General features: G+C 54.7%; 1 protein-coding gene across 1 annotated transcript in view; it reads right to left on the reverse strand.

Annotated features, from left to right (window-relative positions):
* The window catches only part of RNF213 (ring finger protein 213), a 101,731-nt gene that overhangs the window by 25,500 nt on the left and 59,282 nt on the right, over positions 1 to 16,949 (reverse strand). The window contains 13 exon segments of the mRNA XM_053892628.1: positions 2,415 to 2,535; positions 3,091 to 3,272; positions 3,678 to 3,896; positions 5,889 to 6,043; positions 7,417 to 7,562; positions 8,620 to 8,811; positions 11,690 to 11,828; positions 12,032 to 12,176; positions 12,394 to 12,533; positions 12,965 to 13,084; positions 14,358 to 14,476; positions 15,153 to 15,248; positions 15,646 to 15,782. Coding sequence (XP_053748603.1) covers positions 2,415 to 2,535; positions 3,091 to 3,272; positions 3,678 to 3,896; positions 5,889 to 6,043; positions 7,417 to 7,562; positions 8,620 to 8,811; positions 11,690 to 11,828; positions 12,032 to 12,176; positions 12,394 to 12,533; positions 12,965 to 13,084; positions 14,358 to 14,476; positions 15,153 to 15,248; positions 15,646 to 15,782 — 1,911 coding nt within the window.

Genomic DNA, 16,949 nt, shown 5'->3' on the forward strand with positions numbered 1-16,949 from the left:
AGAAATGGGATAGGTTTTTAACACCCTGCTAAATTTGATTTGTTAATCAACAGGCTAATTCGAAAGGGAGCAAAGGACTTGGAGAGACATTTCTCCCAAGAAGACGTACAATTGGGCCGTAAGCACCTAGGAAGATGCTGGCCGTCATCGGTCATTAGGGAAACAGCAGAGCAAAACCACAAAGGGATACACCCATCAGGACGGCTATGATAAACAAAACAAAACGTAACAAGTGTCGGCAAGGATGTGGAGAAATTGGAACCTCGGTGGGTCGCTGGCAGGAGAGGCATGGTGAGGCCGCTGTGGAAAACAGTTCGGCGGCTCCTCAAAAAGTTACGCACAAAGTTTCCATACGACCCAGCGGTTCTACTTCTAGGTTCTTCCACTTCTAGGTTCGTCTCCGGAAGAGCTGAAAGCACAACTCAGACACTTGCAGACCCGTGTTCACGGCAGGGTTCCTATTTTCAGAAGGTGGGGGCAGCCCAAGGGTCCATCGGTGGATGACTGGATTAACAAACTATGTCCATCCACGCAATGGGATATTATTCAGCTTATAAAGGACGGTCCTGACACCTGCTACAACATGGTGGGCCCTGAGGACATGCAGAGTGACATCGGCCCGTCCCCAAAGGACAGATGCCGTAGGGTTCGCCTTCTGTGAGGTCCCTAGAGTTCTCAAAACCATAGACAGAAAGGAGGATGGTGGGCGCCAGGGCCGGGGCGGGGAACCGGGAGTTAGTGTTCAGTGGGGGCAGAGTTTCAGTCTTGCCAGACAGAAGAGTTCTGGAGACAGAGAGTGGGGAATGGTTGTGCGACGGTGTGACTCAATCAGTGCCACCTGATTGTACGCCTACAGATGGTGACAATGGCAAGTTTTATGTGATGTGTATCTTCCCACAGTAAAAAAAAAAAAAAAATGGCAGCAGTCTAGTGGTTGGACAGTGGATGGTAAGGATAGAGTGTTACAGACTGGCAAGTCAACAAAACATCCGGTGAGACTGTCATCCGTGACACCGTGGAAGGCGGATCACAGAGCAAGAGAACTCCCTCCCTCCCTGTATCTATTATCTATCTATCTACCATCTATTATCTACCTAGTATCTATCTACCTATCATCTGTCTCGTCTATTATCCATCTATTATGTATCTATCTATATATCTACCTACCTATGTACCTACACCTATCCACCCACCCACCCATCCTTTCTATCAGAACTGAGAAAACTCAGAATATCCACCCTTCTGCAGCTTTTACCAGAGTCCTGTGGGAGGCTCTGCTGACCATTGGCACAGGCCAACTCTAGGGCGGCCTCACTAGAAGAGAAGGGTTGAGGCCCCTCGCCTTTCCGGTTAAGACTTTCTTCCGGGCAGACCACAGGAGCCAGCCTTCCAGGCAATGCGAGTGGGCTCAAGGCTGTCCTTGGAGGGGACGAGCGTCGCCTGAGGCCACAGACCCAAGAGCCTTCAGGTGTGAAAATGAATGAGCAAAGACCTCTAGCCGTGGTCACTCACGCGTGGATCTCACTGGAAAGCCAGCCAGAAGCCCATGACGTTTCTGGGGAACATCAGCCCACAGGCCGGGCCTGACGACGCCTGAGTGCGTGCACACCGGCGTGCAGGGGCCGGATGACTCATGTCTTAGCCAGCTGGTCACCTGGCCATTAGGGGCCCCGCGGGACTGGCCTCTGTGCGGGAAGAAGGGAGTCATGCGTGCCTGTCCCGCCGCCAGGGTGGCAGAGGCCAGCGTTTTCTAGAGTTCTTTCTCCACTCTTCCCTCCCTGAAAACGGCCTCCAGGTTCCACCGGGCTGTAGGAGTCCGCCACCAGGGGCTTCTCCGCCTCCTTGGCGGCCAGGGGGGGCTATGACTACGCTCAGGACGGCGAGCTGCGACCTCAAGCGGGTGGACACGTTCTGGGCTGTGCTCTCGAAACGGCCCGTGGCGACAGCAGGAACAGCCTTCTCAGAGCAGACGGTGGAGGTTGTATAGTGAGGACGACAGAGGGACAGCACGCAGGAGCAGGGACACCCCGACCCGGGGAGCGGCCCGCGGCCCCGACTGCTGAGGCTCCCACTGTCCTACGAGAGGCACGTCAGCTCGCGTATCGTTTCCACCACCGATACCCGCCCTCCTCGGAGCGTGCGGCCTGCACGTCAAAGCCCGGACAGCTGACACCATTAGGTGCGTTCGCGCAAAGCTCCCGGGGTAACGGAGGCAGAGATCACCTTCCGCTAAGCGCGTGGCCACGGAGATGGCAAACGCACAGGCTTGACGGCCGCCGCGGAGGAAGCGCGCCCGCTGCCCTCCCAGGTAAGATGGGCAGAGAGCGGGAAGGACGCTCACCCCGCGGGTGACGGCAGGTTAGGCCGGGAGCTCCCGCGTCCCCAGAAAGTGCACCTGCCGAGCCCGAGCTCACCTTGTTCAGTAGGAAGACGTACTCGGTCACCAGCTCGCACAGCTCGGGGATCTGGCTCTCGATCCCCAGGAGCACGTGCTCCACGAACAGGGCCACGGGGAAAATGCGGTTCCACTGGGTTCTGTAAGAGCAGGTGGTCGGTCACTGGGCTGGGACAATAGCGCCTGAGACCGCAGGACAAGGGTGCAGGGAGGGATCCGAGACAGGGAAGTGGTGAAGGCAGACGGAAGATTCCAGGAGGAGCCCTTTGCGGCGTGCTCCCGCCCCCAGTCACTTTCGTGTCCCCCACGCCCTCCCGCAGACTCGGGGTCAGGAGTCCCGCCTCACCCTGGAAGGCCGGCACGGGACGTGCCCCCCGCGGGATGCCTACCCTGACTGCTCGTCCCCTCCCCGCGGCCCTGCCGCCCGCCCAGGGCCCCCTTCCTGCTGCTCCCCTCTGCCAGCACTTCTCCTGCGGGGACTGCAGAGACCGTAGGCTCTGCTGCTCCCCTTTCCACGCCCCCACCCCCCGCGGGGCTCCCTGAATGCCCTGTCGTCCGTTTCGTCTCCAGCGTCGGCATGATGCCTGGCGGTAAAGGAGACTCAGCAGACATTAAGAGAGGACCCTCTTCTGTGGCAAGAGGACCCCATGAGCCCGTGGGGAAGGGGCCGGTGGGGGCCGGGCTCCTGGCCTCACCTGACCTCCCTGATGACATCTCTGGCCATCTCCCCGCAGGTCTGCAGGTACCCGTCCGAGCACAGGAACTCTAGCGGCATGGACAGGTTCTTCACCATCTGCAGCCAAGCCTGGGGGCTGGGCTTCAGGATGTCTCTTGTCAGCATCTCCGTGCAGGCCATCGCTGCAAATGCATCCAGAGTCTGGCGGAAGGTGGCGGGGGGGGGGGGGGGGGGGCGGGTGGACAGAGAACAAACCCCTGACTAAGCAGCGCCCCCTGTGGCTGCTCTAATATCCTAAGCCCAGAGGTCCAGGTTGTGAGCCCGTGTTTTTCTGTTCCAGGCTCGTCGCCTACTCCCCTCTTGTCCCGGGATATAGGAAGCATTGGTCAGATGTGTTCCTAACATTTGTGTGTTAGCCGGGCATACGGCCCCGGGAAGAGGTCTCCCAGGCAGAACACGGCTCCTGGGGCTTCCCGTCCCGGGCGGCCACGGAAGCACCCCCCACCTGCCACCCAGCTGCCCCACCTGCCCCCCACCTGCCCCCCACCTGCCCCAGGAAGGCCAAGCCCAGACCGTGAGCACAAATGAACCCGGGAGAGGCCATACCAGCTCGGGTCCGTCCAGTCTGTCATTCCTTACGGTTCCCATGACGTTGTAGAGTAACATCTGTAGGACTTGGGGGCAGGTGGTCACGATTCGGGAAAAGTTCTGCAGTCGGCTCCGGAAATGCTGATAAGCCACGTGCACCCACGGTAAGGAGACCCTTTCCTGTGGCCTCTGTGCTTGCAGCTGACAGATGCAGGACCACAGCGCCACCTGCAAAATCTGGGACGAGAAGCAAGCTTTTAGCGTAAACTGGAAAGCAAAACAAAAGCTATGTTTTGACGGTGGAAAATCCCGACCGCTCAAAAATGACACAAGGGAAACTTAAAAACCACACACACTGTGACGGTCCCTGGGTACGTCTTGGTGTCACCCTGTCTAGGCATTTTCTTATCTATACCCTGTCCCCGTTTTGTCCCCAGATCATGACCATGGTGTATGTCTGATTCTTTTCCCCACTTAACATCACATTGTGAACATTTCTCTGTCATTAATTACGTTGGGAGACCCTCACTGTGAACGTGTGTGCCCATTAAAACAACCAGTCACCAATCAAACAGCTGTCACTTAATTTGTCTGGCCTTTAATTATGGACAATTAAATTGTTTCCTTTTTTTTTTTTTTTGCCATTTTAAGAAACAAAGCTGGAAAGAACATTCTTGTGGGTAAAATGTTTGTCCGCATCTGGTAACACACGCAGGACAAAGACACCACTTCAGATTTTCTAAGGCTCTCAACACAACCCCTCGGACTTTTCCAGAAGCACATGCTGGTTCACAACACCATCTGTAATGGGGGCGCTTCTGGGTCCAGTTAAAAACCAGTCTTGGGGCGCCTGGGTGGCTCAGTCAGTTAGGCATCCGACTGCGGCTCAGGTCATAATCTCGAGGTTCGTGAGTTCAAGCCCCACATTGGGCTCTGTGCTGACAGCTGAGAGTCCGGAGCCTGATTCAGATTCTGTGTCTCCCTCTCTCTCTGCCCCTCTCCTATTCATGCTCTGTCTCTCAGAGATAGATAAATAAATGTTAAAAAAATTAAAAAAAAAAAGAAAACATGTCTTCAGAGGCACCTGGGTGGCTCAGTCAGTTAAGCATCCGACTTTGGCTCAGGTCATGATCTCACGATTGTGGGTTCGAGCCCCGTGTCGGGCTCTGTGCTGACGGCTCGGAGCCTGGAGTCTGCTTCGGATTCTGTCTCCATCTCTCTCTGCCCCTCCCCTGCTCATGCTCTGTCTGTCTGTCTGTCTCTCTCTCAAAAATAAATAAACATTAAAAAAAAAAAAAAACAGTCTCGCCACATGGGCAAGAACCTAAAACCTAAAAACCGATCAGGTATTGTTGACTTATCAGTGAGGCTGGCCAGTTTTTCTGTTTTGTGGATCTCTGCATAATTATTTTGTTAATACTTGGTTTATAACTTTCATCTAGTTTTTAAAATTAGGAAACTTTCTTATTGATTCCTAAGAATATTTCATTTATTTTTTTAAGTAATCTCTACACCCAACATGGGGTTTGAACTCACGACCCTGAGATCAAGAGTCATATGCTCCCCCGACAGAGCCCGCCAGGCCCCTCCGGGATTCCTAAGCATATTTTGTTAGCCCTTAATCACGCTGGTGATAAGTATGTTGTCCTTAAATGGGTCACTTTCCTTTTTTACATACCCTCAAGTGTGAACCCAGTAGGTGATCAGAAGTATCCTAATTTCCACTGAAATTTCAGTTAGTTATTACCTGTAGTGGCCAGTTAAATATTTACCTAATTTTCTTCAAGAGAGACTCCACATTTGAAAAGAAGGTGTTATTTATTTTTTTTTATGTTTATTATTTTTGAGCGAGAGATAGACAGAGCATGAGTGGGGGAGGGGCAGAGAGAGAGGGAGACACAGGATCCAAAGCAGGCTCCAGGCTCCGAGCCATCAGCCCAGAGCCTGACGCGGGGCTCGAACCCACGAACGGCGAGATCATGACCTGAGCCGAAGTTGGACGCTTAACTGAGACCCACAGGCACCCCGAAAAGAAGGTGTTAATAAAATAATAAAGTAAAGTAAATAAAAAACAAAAAGGTGTTACAGGGACACTGGAGGTCTTCCTTGCGTGAACGGAAAGCCCGTGATGCAGGGGGCCCCAGACAGGGGGCTGAGGGTGGAGGGACAGTGCGGCCCAGCCGCACGGACACCAGTGGCCCCCTCCCCTGCCCCAGAGTGAGCACTTACCCTCAGTTCTTCCCACGTGGACACTCTCATCGTCAAGAGGAGGAAGTCCTTTATGTAGCACAGAAAGAGTTCTTCCTGCTGTTCTGCGCTGAGCTGAGCGAGAAACCTGCCCAGAGAGGTCTGCTGAAAGATTTCCACTAACTTCTTCAACAGTCCTGCAGAGCAGAGCAAAGAAGGGCGCAGAGGGAGAGCCTGAGGCGTGTCTCCTGGCCTGCGGTCAGAACCCCAGTGTCCCCCGGGCAAGGATAAGGCTCTGCTGAAGGGCAGCTCTCGGCAAACGGGAGTAAGCCGCATGATTTAATGGCCTTTTCTAGACACTTCGGACGCCTTTCCAGCGGGATAACGGAAACGAATACTCAGTCTCAGTCACCACCAGCCTAGTTGGCCCAAAGGGATAAGACGACCGCAGACAGAACAGGTTTTATGTTCTAGCAAATCATGTCATGCTTCGGGAATCCCAGGGTCTGAGTGGGTCACCAATGAGGGGGCTGCTCTTCGGGGGCTGGGGGGGGTCACACGCTGCTCACACCAGGAAGATCTGCCTCTAGGGGACGAGTGCCAGCCCGCAGGCCACACGCCATCACAGGAAAGCAGGGGCAGTACGGGTACAGCCTCGAAAAAGGAAATACTCCTTCCACAGGACAGAGACGGCTTCAATTTGTTCTGAAAACATTGCAGAATGCTTACCTAGAGAAGTAAGTTCATCTTCAAGTATCTGGACCTAATTTTTTTTTCATGTTTATGTATTTTAGAGAGAGAGAGACAGAGCGCAAGCAGGGGAGGGGCAGAGAAAGAGGGAGACACAGAACCCGAAGCAGGCTCCAGGCTCTGAGCTGTCAGCCCAGAGCCCGACGTGGGGCTTGAACTCATGGACCGCGAGATCATGACCTGGAGCTGAAGTTGGACACCTAACCGACTGAGCCACCCAGGCGCCCTTGACCTGGTTTCTTTTTTTTTTCTTTTCAACTTTTTTTTTTTTTTTGGGACAGAGAGAGACAGAGCATGAACGGGGGAGGGGCAGAGAGAGAGGGAGACACAGAATCGGAAACAGGCTCCAGGCTCCGAGCCATCAGCCCAGAGCCTGACGCGGGGCTCGAACTCACGGACCGCGAGATCGTGACCTGGCTGAAGTCGGACGCTTAACCGACTGCGCCACCCAGGCGCCCCTGACCTGGTTTCTTTAAAGGCAATACTATGAGTAAACTTTGAAAAGTCTACTTCATGCATGCAAGATGGAAAGATGACTTTTCCCAAGGGTGCGTAACCCCTGGTTTTCCCGGGATATGCCTATGGCCAGGCCTGCTTGACCTGTGACGGCAGAGCAAGGAGCCACATGCCTCCGAGGACACTGACCGCGCGGTGTGGACAGAACTTCGCTTACGTCGCGGACGCTGTTGGGAAAGGCTCGGCTCGGGCCGTCTCCCGGGTCCTGATGCCCGAACTGCCTAGAAGGTTCCGAATGGGAATGGGCCACTTACGCCGGGGAGCCAGCGCACGGTCCCGTCTCCCGGCATCCTCGGGGGCTCACCTTCAGCTCCAGTGATGTACTGAGCCTGGACCCACAGCTCCTCCAGATATCCTTTGATTCTCCAGCCAAACGGGACGTCGCTGGAGATGTCCTCCGGGAGGGTCATGTAGTTCTGCACCATGACGTAGGGCACCTCGCTCTTGGATCTGCAGCCAGACAAGGGGTTGCTCACGACACAAGCCCCACCTCTGATGCCGCGCTCGACAGCACAGGTGCCGAAAAGGCTGGCCCAGATCACGGCTCAGGGCTTCCGTTATAAACGCACTCAAGCACGTCCATGTGTCATCTGTTTCACGGACAACAACGAAACAAGGCTGGGAAGTCAAGCAGGCTGCCCGAAGGCTGGGGCAGAACCGGGCCGTGCGGTGCCTGGACCTCCCCTCGCCGTCCAGCTTCGACACAGAGCCCGGCGTGTCGGAGGCGACCCTTTCCCTCAGGGTCGACAGTGCCCTGTCGTCTAAATAAGTGTTTCCACTCGAGATCCAGGATCCCACGTATTCAAATATTCTTTGTTCACCCGCGCTCCAAAAGCGAAGCCCCTGATATCCAAAAAGGAAACTTCTGGGAGGCCGGCTGAGGGTGAGCTGTGCAAGGGCAGGCCCCGGGGCAGGGTATGTGGGTCCCGCCACGGAATGAGGGGCAGGGAGAGCTGACCGATCAAAGGGCTTTCCGAAGCACAGCCTCGCCAGTCCGGATGAGGCCCAAGCTGGCCGTTTTACCTGGGGTGGTGCTCTGAAAGCAGGGCCACGAGGAACGGGAGTGAAACAAGGAATTCTCGGAACTTTCAAGAACCCCCGTTTGTTACAGCGATGCCATCGCCCTTAGGCTGCAAACAGACCCGGCATTTAATTTCTTAATTTTTAATTTTAGAGAGAGTGTGTGCACGTGTGAGTGGGGCAGCGGTGGAAGGAGAGAGAATCTTCAGCAGGCTCCGTGCTCAGCGCTCACAGCCCGACTTGGGGCTCGATCCCACGAACCGCGAGATCATGACCTGAGCCGCAATCAACAGTGGGACACTCAAACGACCGAGCCACCCAGGCGCCCCAGATCCAGCATTTAAAATAACTGATTCCAATGTCGATACATACACTTCATCAACTACTTGGATGAGCATGTTAAGACCGCACCTGCCTTACGGTTTTTTCCCTTCACTCTCACACACACACACACATACACACACACACACACAACTCTCTTATTCACCTCATATCATTTGTCACAAGAGGAATGTTCAGAAGCTTGATGTCACGGAAAATAAACATCCAAAGATCTCTTGTCCAGGATGGAGAGTCTGGCCTGATCAGTAGCTCGAGGTTGCTGTCTATGTCGAGGACGGACACCATGCTCGCCAGAAGGGGGGTCACCACACCCTGGACCCGTTTCCAGAGGGTCTGCCTGCAGTGGGGGAGAGAGGAGACCGCGTGCCAGCTCGGCAAGCAAGGAGCGCGGTGGAGGGGGGGGGGGAGGGGACTCCATTCTGTTGACATTCGGTTCGTTGGTCACGAGACACCTGGTCTATCGATGCAACACCACAGCTCTGGCAACACGTGGAAACTGGCGTCGTTTTTAAGTACCCGAAGAAAAGTTCACAGGTAGAAACGGATTGGAGACGGGACGGGAATGGACCTTAATTTTACATCGAATCAGTTTCCAAGTAGCATCCGTTGTGTTTTGTTATATAGCTATTTCCCCAAAGCAAGTAGAGGCTCTCTACAGAAAACAGGGACCACATTCATTTGGGGGAAAAAAAGTTACTTTAAGAAAAAACAAACAACAGTTGCAGGGAGAAAATGATAAAGCACAGGCCAAAATAAGTGTGTTGGGGGTCAAGTTAAACAGGAAAGTATACGCTTCTCTAAAACATGGTTTTGTTTTTTTTTGGTTTTTTTTTTAACGTTTATTTATTTTGAGACACAGAGAGACAGAGCATGAACAGGGGAGGGTCAGAGAGAGGGAGACACAGAATCTGAAACAGGCTCCAGGCTCTGAGCTGTCGGCACAGAGCCCGACGCGGGGCTGGAACTCACAGAACGTGAGATCGTGACCTGAGCTGAAGTCGGACGCTCAACCGACTGAGCCACCCAGGCGCCCCTCTAAAACATGGTTTTACTCATGTCTGTGGACATTGGATCCAAAAGGGTTTACATACGTACACACATTTCCCTGTTTCTGTTAATGCTGTTGTACTTCGCTGTTATAACGATGTTTATGCGTGATCATGAACTCTATAATACCCTGCAAAGAACCTACTGCCAGGTAGCTAACGTTGGGGAGAAAAAGTCAGGTTCCATTGTAAAAAGAGGAGAGAGAAATACTTTCCTTTTAAAAGTACGCAGTGTGCAGGGACCTGTGGAGATTTCACAAGCGTCTAGGGAGGAAACGAAGCACGCTAACAGTCAAGAGAGCACTTGATTTACAGAAAAAAATGCCTGAGTAGAAAAAAGCGTAGGAAACCACAGGATGAAACGTAGAAGCCGGCAGTGGGGGGAGAGGGGAAGGTGTACCTGGACAGGTATGCGGGCTTCGGGCATCGGGGAAAACCAAGACTAAAATGACTTGGATTTTTTTTTTAATGTTTATTTATTTGCGGGGCGGAGGGGGGGGGGGGGGGCGGTGGGGGGCGGGGGAAGGGAAAGTGGGGGAGGGGCAGAGAGAGAGGGAGACACAGAATCCGAAGCGGGCTCCAGGCTCCGAGCTGTCAGCACAGAGCCTGACGCGGGGCTCGAACTCACGGACTGCGAGATCATGACCCGAGCCGAAGTCGGATGTTCAAACCGACTGAGTCACCCAGGCGCCCCAAAGATTTGGACTTTAATCGCAAGAGGGGAAGTGACTTAGGTCCCCAGTACATGGATGGTAAACAGAGTGGCCCCCAGAGGCTTGTGAGAGTGAACTAGCAGGCTCCAAAGCCCACCTGACACCCGACACAGGTGAGTTACAGCTGTGGTCTGACCACCCCATGCAGGGGTGTTCAGACACCCCCGGCAACTGCTGAGGGGTGGGCCAGTCTCAATACAGCCAACAGCAGAGCAGTGACAAGGAGGGGCCCCACACACCGCTCTGGACACCTGCCGAGTGTGGGGAGTCTGGCCGCTGGAGGGGAAACCAAAAATACAGATTTTAAGGATTACTCACATGAAATTAAATATTTAATAATATCTGTAAGGGGGGTGGGGAGCCTGGGTGCCTCAGTCCGACTTTGGCTCAGGTCACGATCTCACCGTTTGTCAGTTCAAGCCCTGGGTCCACGTCAGGCTCTGTGCTGACAGCTGGGAGCCTGGGGCCCGCTTCCCATTCTGTGTCTCCCTCTCTCTCTGCCTCTCCCTGCTCGCGCGCTCCCTCTCTCTCTCTCTCTCTCTCTCTCTGTCGAAAATTAAGAAACGTTAAAAAAGTAAAAATATAATATCTGTAAGGTGTAACCAAGGAAAATGATCTAGATTAATATCTGATCTTATGAAATTCCTTACTCAGAAAGCGTAAGTGGGAAAGAAACTAAGGATAACTAAAGAAAAACACAGAAGCAGGAACTGCCCCCCACAGCAACGAAACCAGCAGCAGGAACTCTGGGGGCTCCCACATTTCCCACCAGCCCATCACACAGAGGCAGGGTCCCGAGGCCATGCCGATCACGGCTGGGGACGACCGGACCCGTATGAGACCAGAGGAGCCGAACGTTCCTTCAGAAGTGAGGAGCCAGGGCACGAGGATGTGTGACCAGCCTAAGAGGACCCTGCCGACTCGGGGCGGCTGGACCTTCCCTGTGGGACCCACCGTGTCCCGCCTCCCTCCAGAACACCAGGTGTCTTGACTTAGTCCTGAGAAAAGGGTCCAGGTTTTACGGAAAAAGGACCACGGGTGATACATGCATACTCCCGGACCCGACGTTTGTATTATCAAATGACTTCGACTAAGCAGCAGGCCTGAGAAAATCATTCCCCTTCCTTCCCTGCCTGTCCCCTTCCCCGTAGCCTAAAACAGCAGCCATTTCCACGGACGACCACGCTGGTCGGGGTTAACACCCTGCGGGGACACACATTGTACTTTTGGAAGTTGGGTGCTGTTGTTACGACAAAACGTGCACACGCAGAAAAGGAGACCAGAGTCTAGCAAACCCCATCTGACCTCCACCCAGACCATTCTGCCCCCTTTGGGGAAAACAGGGACCGCTCTGAACCGCACGGAGCTTGCAGACGAGGAGCGTGGGCGAGCCGTCCACGGCCGGGACGCTTGTGTCCCACTGCCACACCGAGCCACCCCCCCCACGGCCCGGTACCTGAATGTGCCTGCCTCCTGGAGGGCGTCCTGATTCGAGGCCTCCCGGGTCACCCACTCCTTCATGTTGAACAGGGACTGGTCTTCCTGCTGCTTTAGGAGGACGTAGAGGCGTGCCTTGGATGCCCGCAAGAACGCGGCTGCAGAAAAGCAGAGGGCATGTGCCTTGGGCATCCCCCACGGGCATCGAGCGGGGGACTCTGATGGACGTCCAGTGACCCCAGGGTCTCGGGAGAGATTTGGGAGCTGCACCGAGGTCCCTGCTGCACCCGTGGCCTCTGCGAGCCCTGGGGCCACAGGGGCAACGGTCGCGCTCCCCCGTGCCGCCCGTGGGGCCCCATACCTTTGACCTCGTCGTCGTCGTCCTCGTCTAGGAGGCCGAGGAGGATCTCCACTCTCCGCATGCTGCGCTGGCGGCCATCCTGGTCGCGGAGCGTGCCCACGGCACTCTGTATGCAGCTCCTCAGCAGGCTGGTGGTGTCCATAATCTGTGCATGTCACGGGGACAGTCAGGCCTCCCCGCCCCACGCCGCCCCCCCCATCCCTCGAGAGTCGCTGTTGGGGGCTGCGGGCCCCCCCCGGGGATTCAGCCCGGTCAGATCCCGCCCTGGCCCAGGGCCTCGGCTCCGGAAGACAGGAGGGGACCGCCTGTGGGGTAGGCCCACGTCCCGGGAGGCCCCAGAACTAGAAGGAGCCAGAACTCACATGGCTTCCACCCTGCTCAGCGTTGCCCGTCGCCGTCGAGCCTTCCGTCCCCAGGTCCACCCCTGGCGCCTCCTCTGACCCCACAGCCTCGGTTTCCATCGGTTCCTCCGGGCTGTCACCAGCCCCGTGTCCCGTCTCCACTGCAACAGAAGTGCGATCAAGCCGCGGAGAAAGGGAGCTGCACTTGGGCTCTTGCCCGCAGGCCTCCCTGGTCCCTCACCCCCGCAGCGGGTCACACGGGCCGGGCTCCGGCAGGCCCGGGTCACGGGCTCCACCAGCACCAACCTTCCCTCCCGTCCTGGGCTCACACGGCTGACACGGGGTGCTGGCGATCAGAGTCTGACATGCACCACAGGCCCCATTTCACAGCCCGATGTGTCCACTAGGACCCATTTTCCCATGTGGGCACGCTGACCTGTGCCTGGCCTTGGAAGCAGCGGAAGGTGTCCTGGGACTTGCCCCCCGTCAGGGCAGGTGCGGGGACTCAATGGGGACCTCCCTGCTCCTCCGTGCTCCCGGCCAACACTCCTACTGTCCCACCTACGGCCCCAAAGGCTTCCTCCTGACTTACACTCGGAGTCCCCTTCTGGTTTAAACAGCTGGCTGATGGTCACATCCTGCAGTCTAGTCACGTCCGAAACCATAACCGTGGACTGGCACAGGTCGTCAATGTGCACAGACTGCCACAGCCCTGTGAGGAATGAAGCCGCTGAGAACGTCCCCATGCTTTCCCTGGTGTCCTCTTGGCCACAAGCAGGGACACACCACAGGTCCTGATGTTTAAATTCGCAGCTGCTCAGGGGTGTTGGGGGGCCCGGTTGGTTAAGCATCCGACGGCGGCTCGGGTCGTGATCTCACGGCCCGTGAGTTCGAGCCCTGCGTCGGGCTCTGTGCTGACAGCACAGAGCCTGGAGCCTGCTTGGGATTCTGTGTCTCCCTCTCTCTATGCCTCTCTCTTGCTTGTGCTCTCTCTCTCTCAAAAATAAATAAAGATTAAAAAAAATTTTTTTTTAAATACACCTATTGCTGAATGGTTTGTACCCTTGAGTCCCCTTAGTCACCCTTTAGTGACTCTGGTTCACACACAGAAGCCACCTGACCCTGCTATCTATTTCAACAACCGTAACATAAACATCAGCCATAAGAATGGAAAGATCTGCCTGTTTGTAAAGGGTATCTGAACGTTTTTAATTCTTTTTTTTTAAGTTTATTGATTTTTTTTTTGAGAGAGACAGAGAGTGCACGAGCAGGGGAGGAGGAGAGAGAGAATCCCAAGCAGGCTCTGTGCTGTCAGAGCAGAGCCCAATGTGGGGCTTGAACTCACAAACCCTGAGATCACGACCTGAGCCGAAACCCAAGAGTTGGATGTTTAACCAACTAAGCCACCGAGGCGCCCTGGTTTTTGACTCTTTTCATATTTTTTAGTAACCTTGCCCCATCACAGCTAGAAAAGGGGTGTGGGAAATTGGCAAGATTTATCCCCCGTTATCTACGACATTCTTAAAGCAAACTGTCACTTGCCAGTTTCTAGAATACCAATTTTCTTATGCGTGAAGTAATTGGTGACCCATTCCTCAGAAAAAAAAGAGAGGCTTAAGATAGCATTCCCTGCCCCCCGCCGGAACCAGGCATAAAGTATCAGTGCTTCCAGAACAGTGCCAGTTGGGAGTGCCTTCTCTAGGCTATCCGTGTAATTATTAAAGACACTATTAAAAAACACTATAAAAGAAAACACTGGTGTTTATCTACCAGTCAGTAAGGGAGTCCTGCACACTGTAGCAGCCAGCCCAGACACACGTGTTTCCTGCAATAACCCGGGGTTAAGAAATTTAATTGCATCCGAAACGAATCTCGTTGAGATTAACACCGGTGCTCGGATCCCAGGCTTGTACGCCACGGGAGCAAATTAGGAGCAACTCTGCACGTTATCTAAATAAGCGTATTTGCTGCCATTTTCAGCCTACCCCCGTGGAATCCCACGTAGGACGCTCCACTCTCTATCCGGGACAGTTTCGTGATGAAATAGACCAAGACGCAGCCCTGATTCCCTTGTATCTTGTTGATTTCGTTTATAGCAGAATACCTGTTTTAAAACAAGCAAGCGAGGACGAACAAGTCAAAACAAAACCAACAAACAGACAAAGCCAACGATGTGGAAGCGGCTGACCGCTCCCGTGAGCGGTCAGGTTCAATCTTAAGTCTTCTTATCTTGCTTTCTTTCCCTCTCTCCCCCCCCTCCCTCCTTCCTTCCTTCCTCCCTCTCTCCTTCCTCCCTCCCTCCCTCTTTCCTTCCTTCCTCCCTTTCTCCCTCCCTCCCTTTCCTTCCTTTCCTCCCTCCCTCCCTCTTTCCTTCCTTCCTTCCTCCCTCCCTCCCTTCCTTCCTTTCTAATGTTTGAGAGACAGAGACAGAGCGTTAGCAGGGAGCTCCAGAGAGAGGGAGACAGACACAGAATCGGAAGTAGGCTCCAGGCTCTGAGCTGTCAGCACAGAGCCCCACAAGGGGCTCAAACCCACGAACTCTGAGATCATGGCCTGAGCCGAAGTCGGACGCTTAACCAGCTGAGCCACGCAGGGGCCCCTCTAGGATAGTCTTTTATATCCTACTAATATTCTATCATTTACACTTCTTGGCATTTTACCACTGTTGCCTGGTTTTAGCCTTCTCTGTAGGCTAAATTTCAGGGGAGAAATTCTTTAGGAACTCCTGAATAAAATTGGGGCTTTCTGGGTAGTTTCTGAGAAAAATAACAAACACATACTTAGCTGAAGCAATGAGCTGAGCGCTGTGGACTCCGTCTTCAAAATTGGTTTGAATAATGAGGATTTTACACCTGGCTGCATCAGTTAAGCAGTTTCTGAAAGAAAAAGGAAATTATCCGTACTAAGAAACGGGCGATGAAAGTCCCCCAGACTGATGGGAAGTAGAAGACGACCGAGAACGAGTGCCTCGGGGTGAGGATCTCCTCTGTGTGAGCGGACAAGCCAGGGGAGAGCGTGTAAACCCGGGGAAATGCTTCCCTGATGAGACGAGAGGATGCTTCCCTCCACCCCCCAAGAAGGATGCCTGTGCAGAGGCAGCAGAGACGAGGGGGGACGGGAAGAATGCAACAAGCACCCTTTTCGGTCGTGTGGCTTCGGCGGTCACGAGCCAGTGCTGGTGACAGCCCGGTGGTCCCTGCAGCCCTGTGAGCGAAGGACAGAGCAGTCAGGGCTGGGGGCAGAGGGGACAGGGAGGGAAGGCGGGAGCCTCACTGCACTTCTCTGAGGAATGAGCCCTCGGTGTCAAACTGCTGCAGAGACAGGATCATGGGCTTCAGAGCTCCGTCCGCTCCTTCTGACTGCAAAACTTCGCAGTCACGGTTGGTCAGCAGTCTGGAGAAAGTGGTGATCTACAAAGTCAGGAAACGCAAGTTACTGGCTAGAATTCAAGGGAAGGTTTACAGGTCTGCTGCGGTAAGTCCTAGAAACGTGAGGATGTTGAACAAACACCTTCGACGGGCTCCAGCATGCGTCGTGCAGTTGGTACACAGAAAAGAACCCAAACCCAGAGGAGATGTTAAAAACGAGGCAGCGTTGAGGCACACAGAAGCCATGGGATCAAAACGTTCTAGAGAGAAGACTCATCCTGTTCCCTAGGTGCCTTCAAGTCTCCTTGGAGTAGCTCTCCGTGCGTGGCCCCTCACGGAAATTCTGACGACCGCTCAGGGCTCAACGCCCCCGCCATTTCTCCCTCAGTTTTGCTGCTTTCGTCCAGACAGACGTCGCCGCCTGGATGTCACAGGGGACATGTCACAGGTGGTAAGGCACGCCCGGGATGGAACTTACCACCAATGCTTGTGTCTTGCCCATTCCTGGACTGCGACTCTCCAAACCTCCAGGCATCCAAAGCACGATCTGGGGAACCATCCCTGGACCCGCCTTCCACGGCCCCCCAAAAAGAATCAGCCCCTAGCTCTGCCAGCTGATATCTGGACTATTTCTCCATTCTGTCCCACGTGCCCCTCTCTCGGGCTAAACGGGTCCGGCAGCCTCCTGACTGGCCTATCTTGTCTGCGACACTCTTCTCTCAGGCCTTCTCCCTCCCTGTCCCAGGCAACGGGACCCATCTCGACAAGCATTCCGCCACCTCTCCCGTCTCTACGGCAGACCCGCTCATCGGCGTCGCTGATAAGACCCGCCGTGAAGTCTCTCCCATGGCATCTCAACCCCATCTCTCGGTCCTCGCGTCCTCGAACCTCACGCTGCACAGCGACCGGTCCCCGGAGCGATTTCACACCTTGACAGCTCGGCCCAAGTGGGCTCTGTGCCTGTACCACCGTCCCAGCCACACGTCACGATCGGCTGGCGGGTCCTCTGACCTCATACCCTGATCTGCGTCGCCCCCTCCTGCCTCCACGGATAGCACTGTCTTACGATATCCATGGGACCTGCTCACAAGTCTTGCGCTGTATGCTGACCGAGGCCGAGAAGCGTGCCAACGCACGTCTATGTTCTCAGTGCCCTCAGCCCAGTACTGGAAGGTGTCCCTTCCTTTGCTGAAGCGAACGTTGTCCACA

Source organism: Panthera pardus, unplaced genomic scaffold, assembly GCF_024362965.1.
Source record: "Panthera pardus isolate Hobbes unplaced genomic scaffold, ASM2436296v1 HiC_scaffold_3, whole genome shotgun sequence".
Lineage (NCBI taxonomy): Eukaryota > Metazoa > Chordata > Mammalia > Carnivora > Felidae > Panthera > Panthera pardus.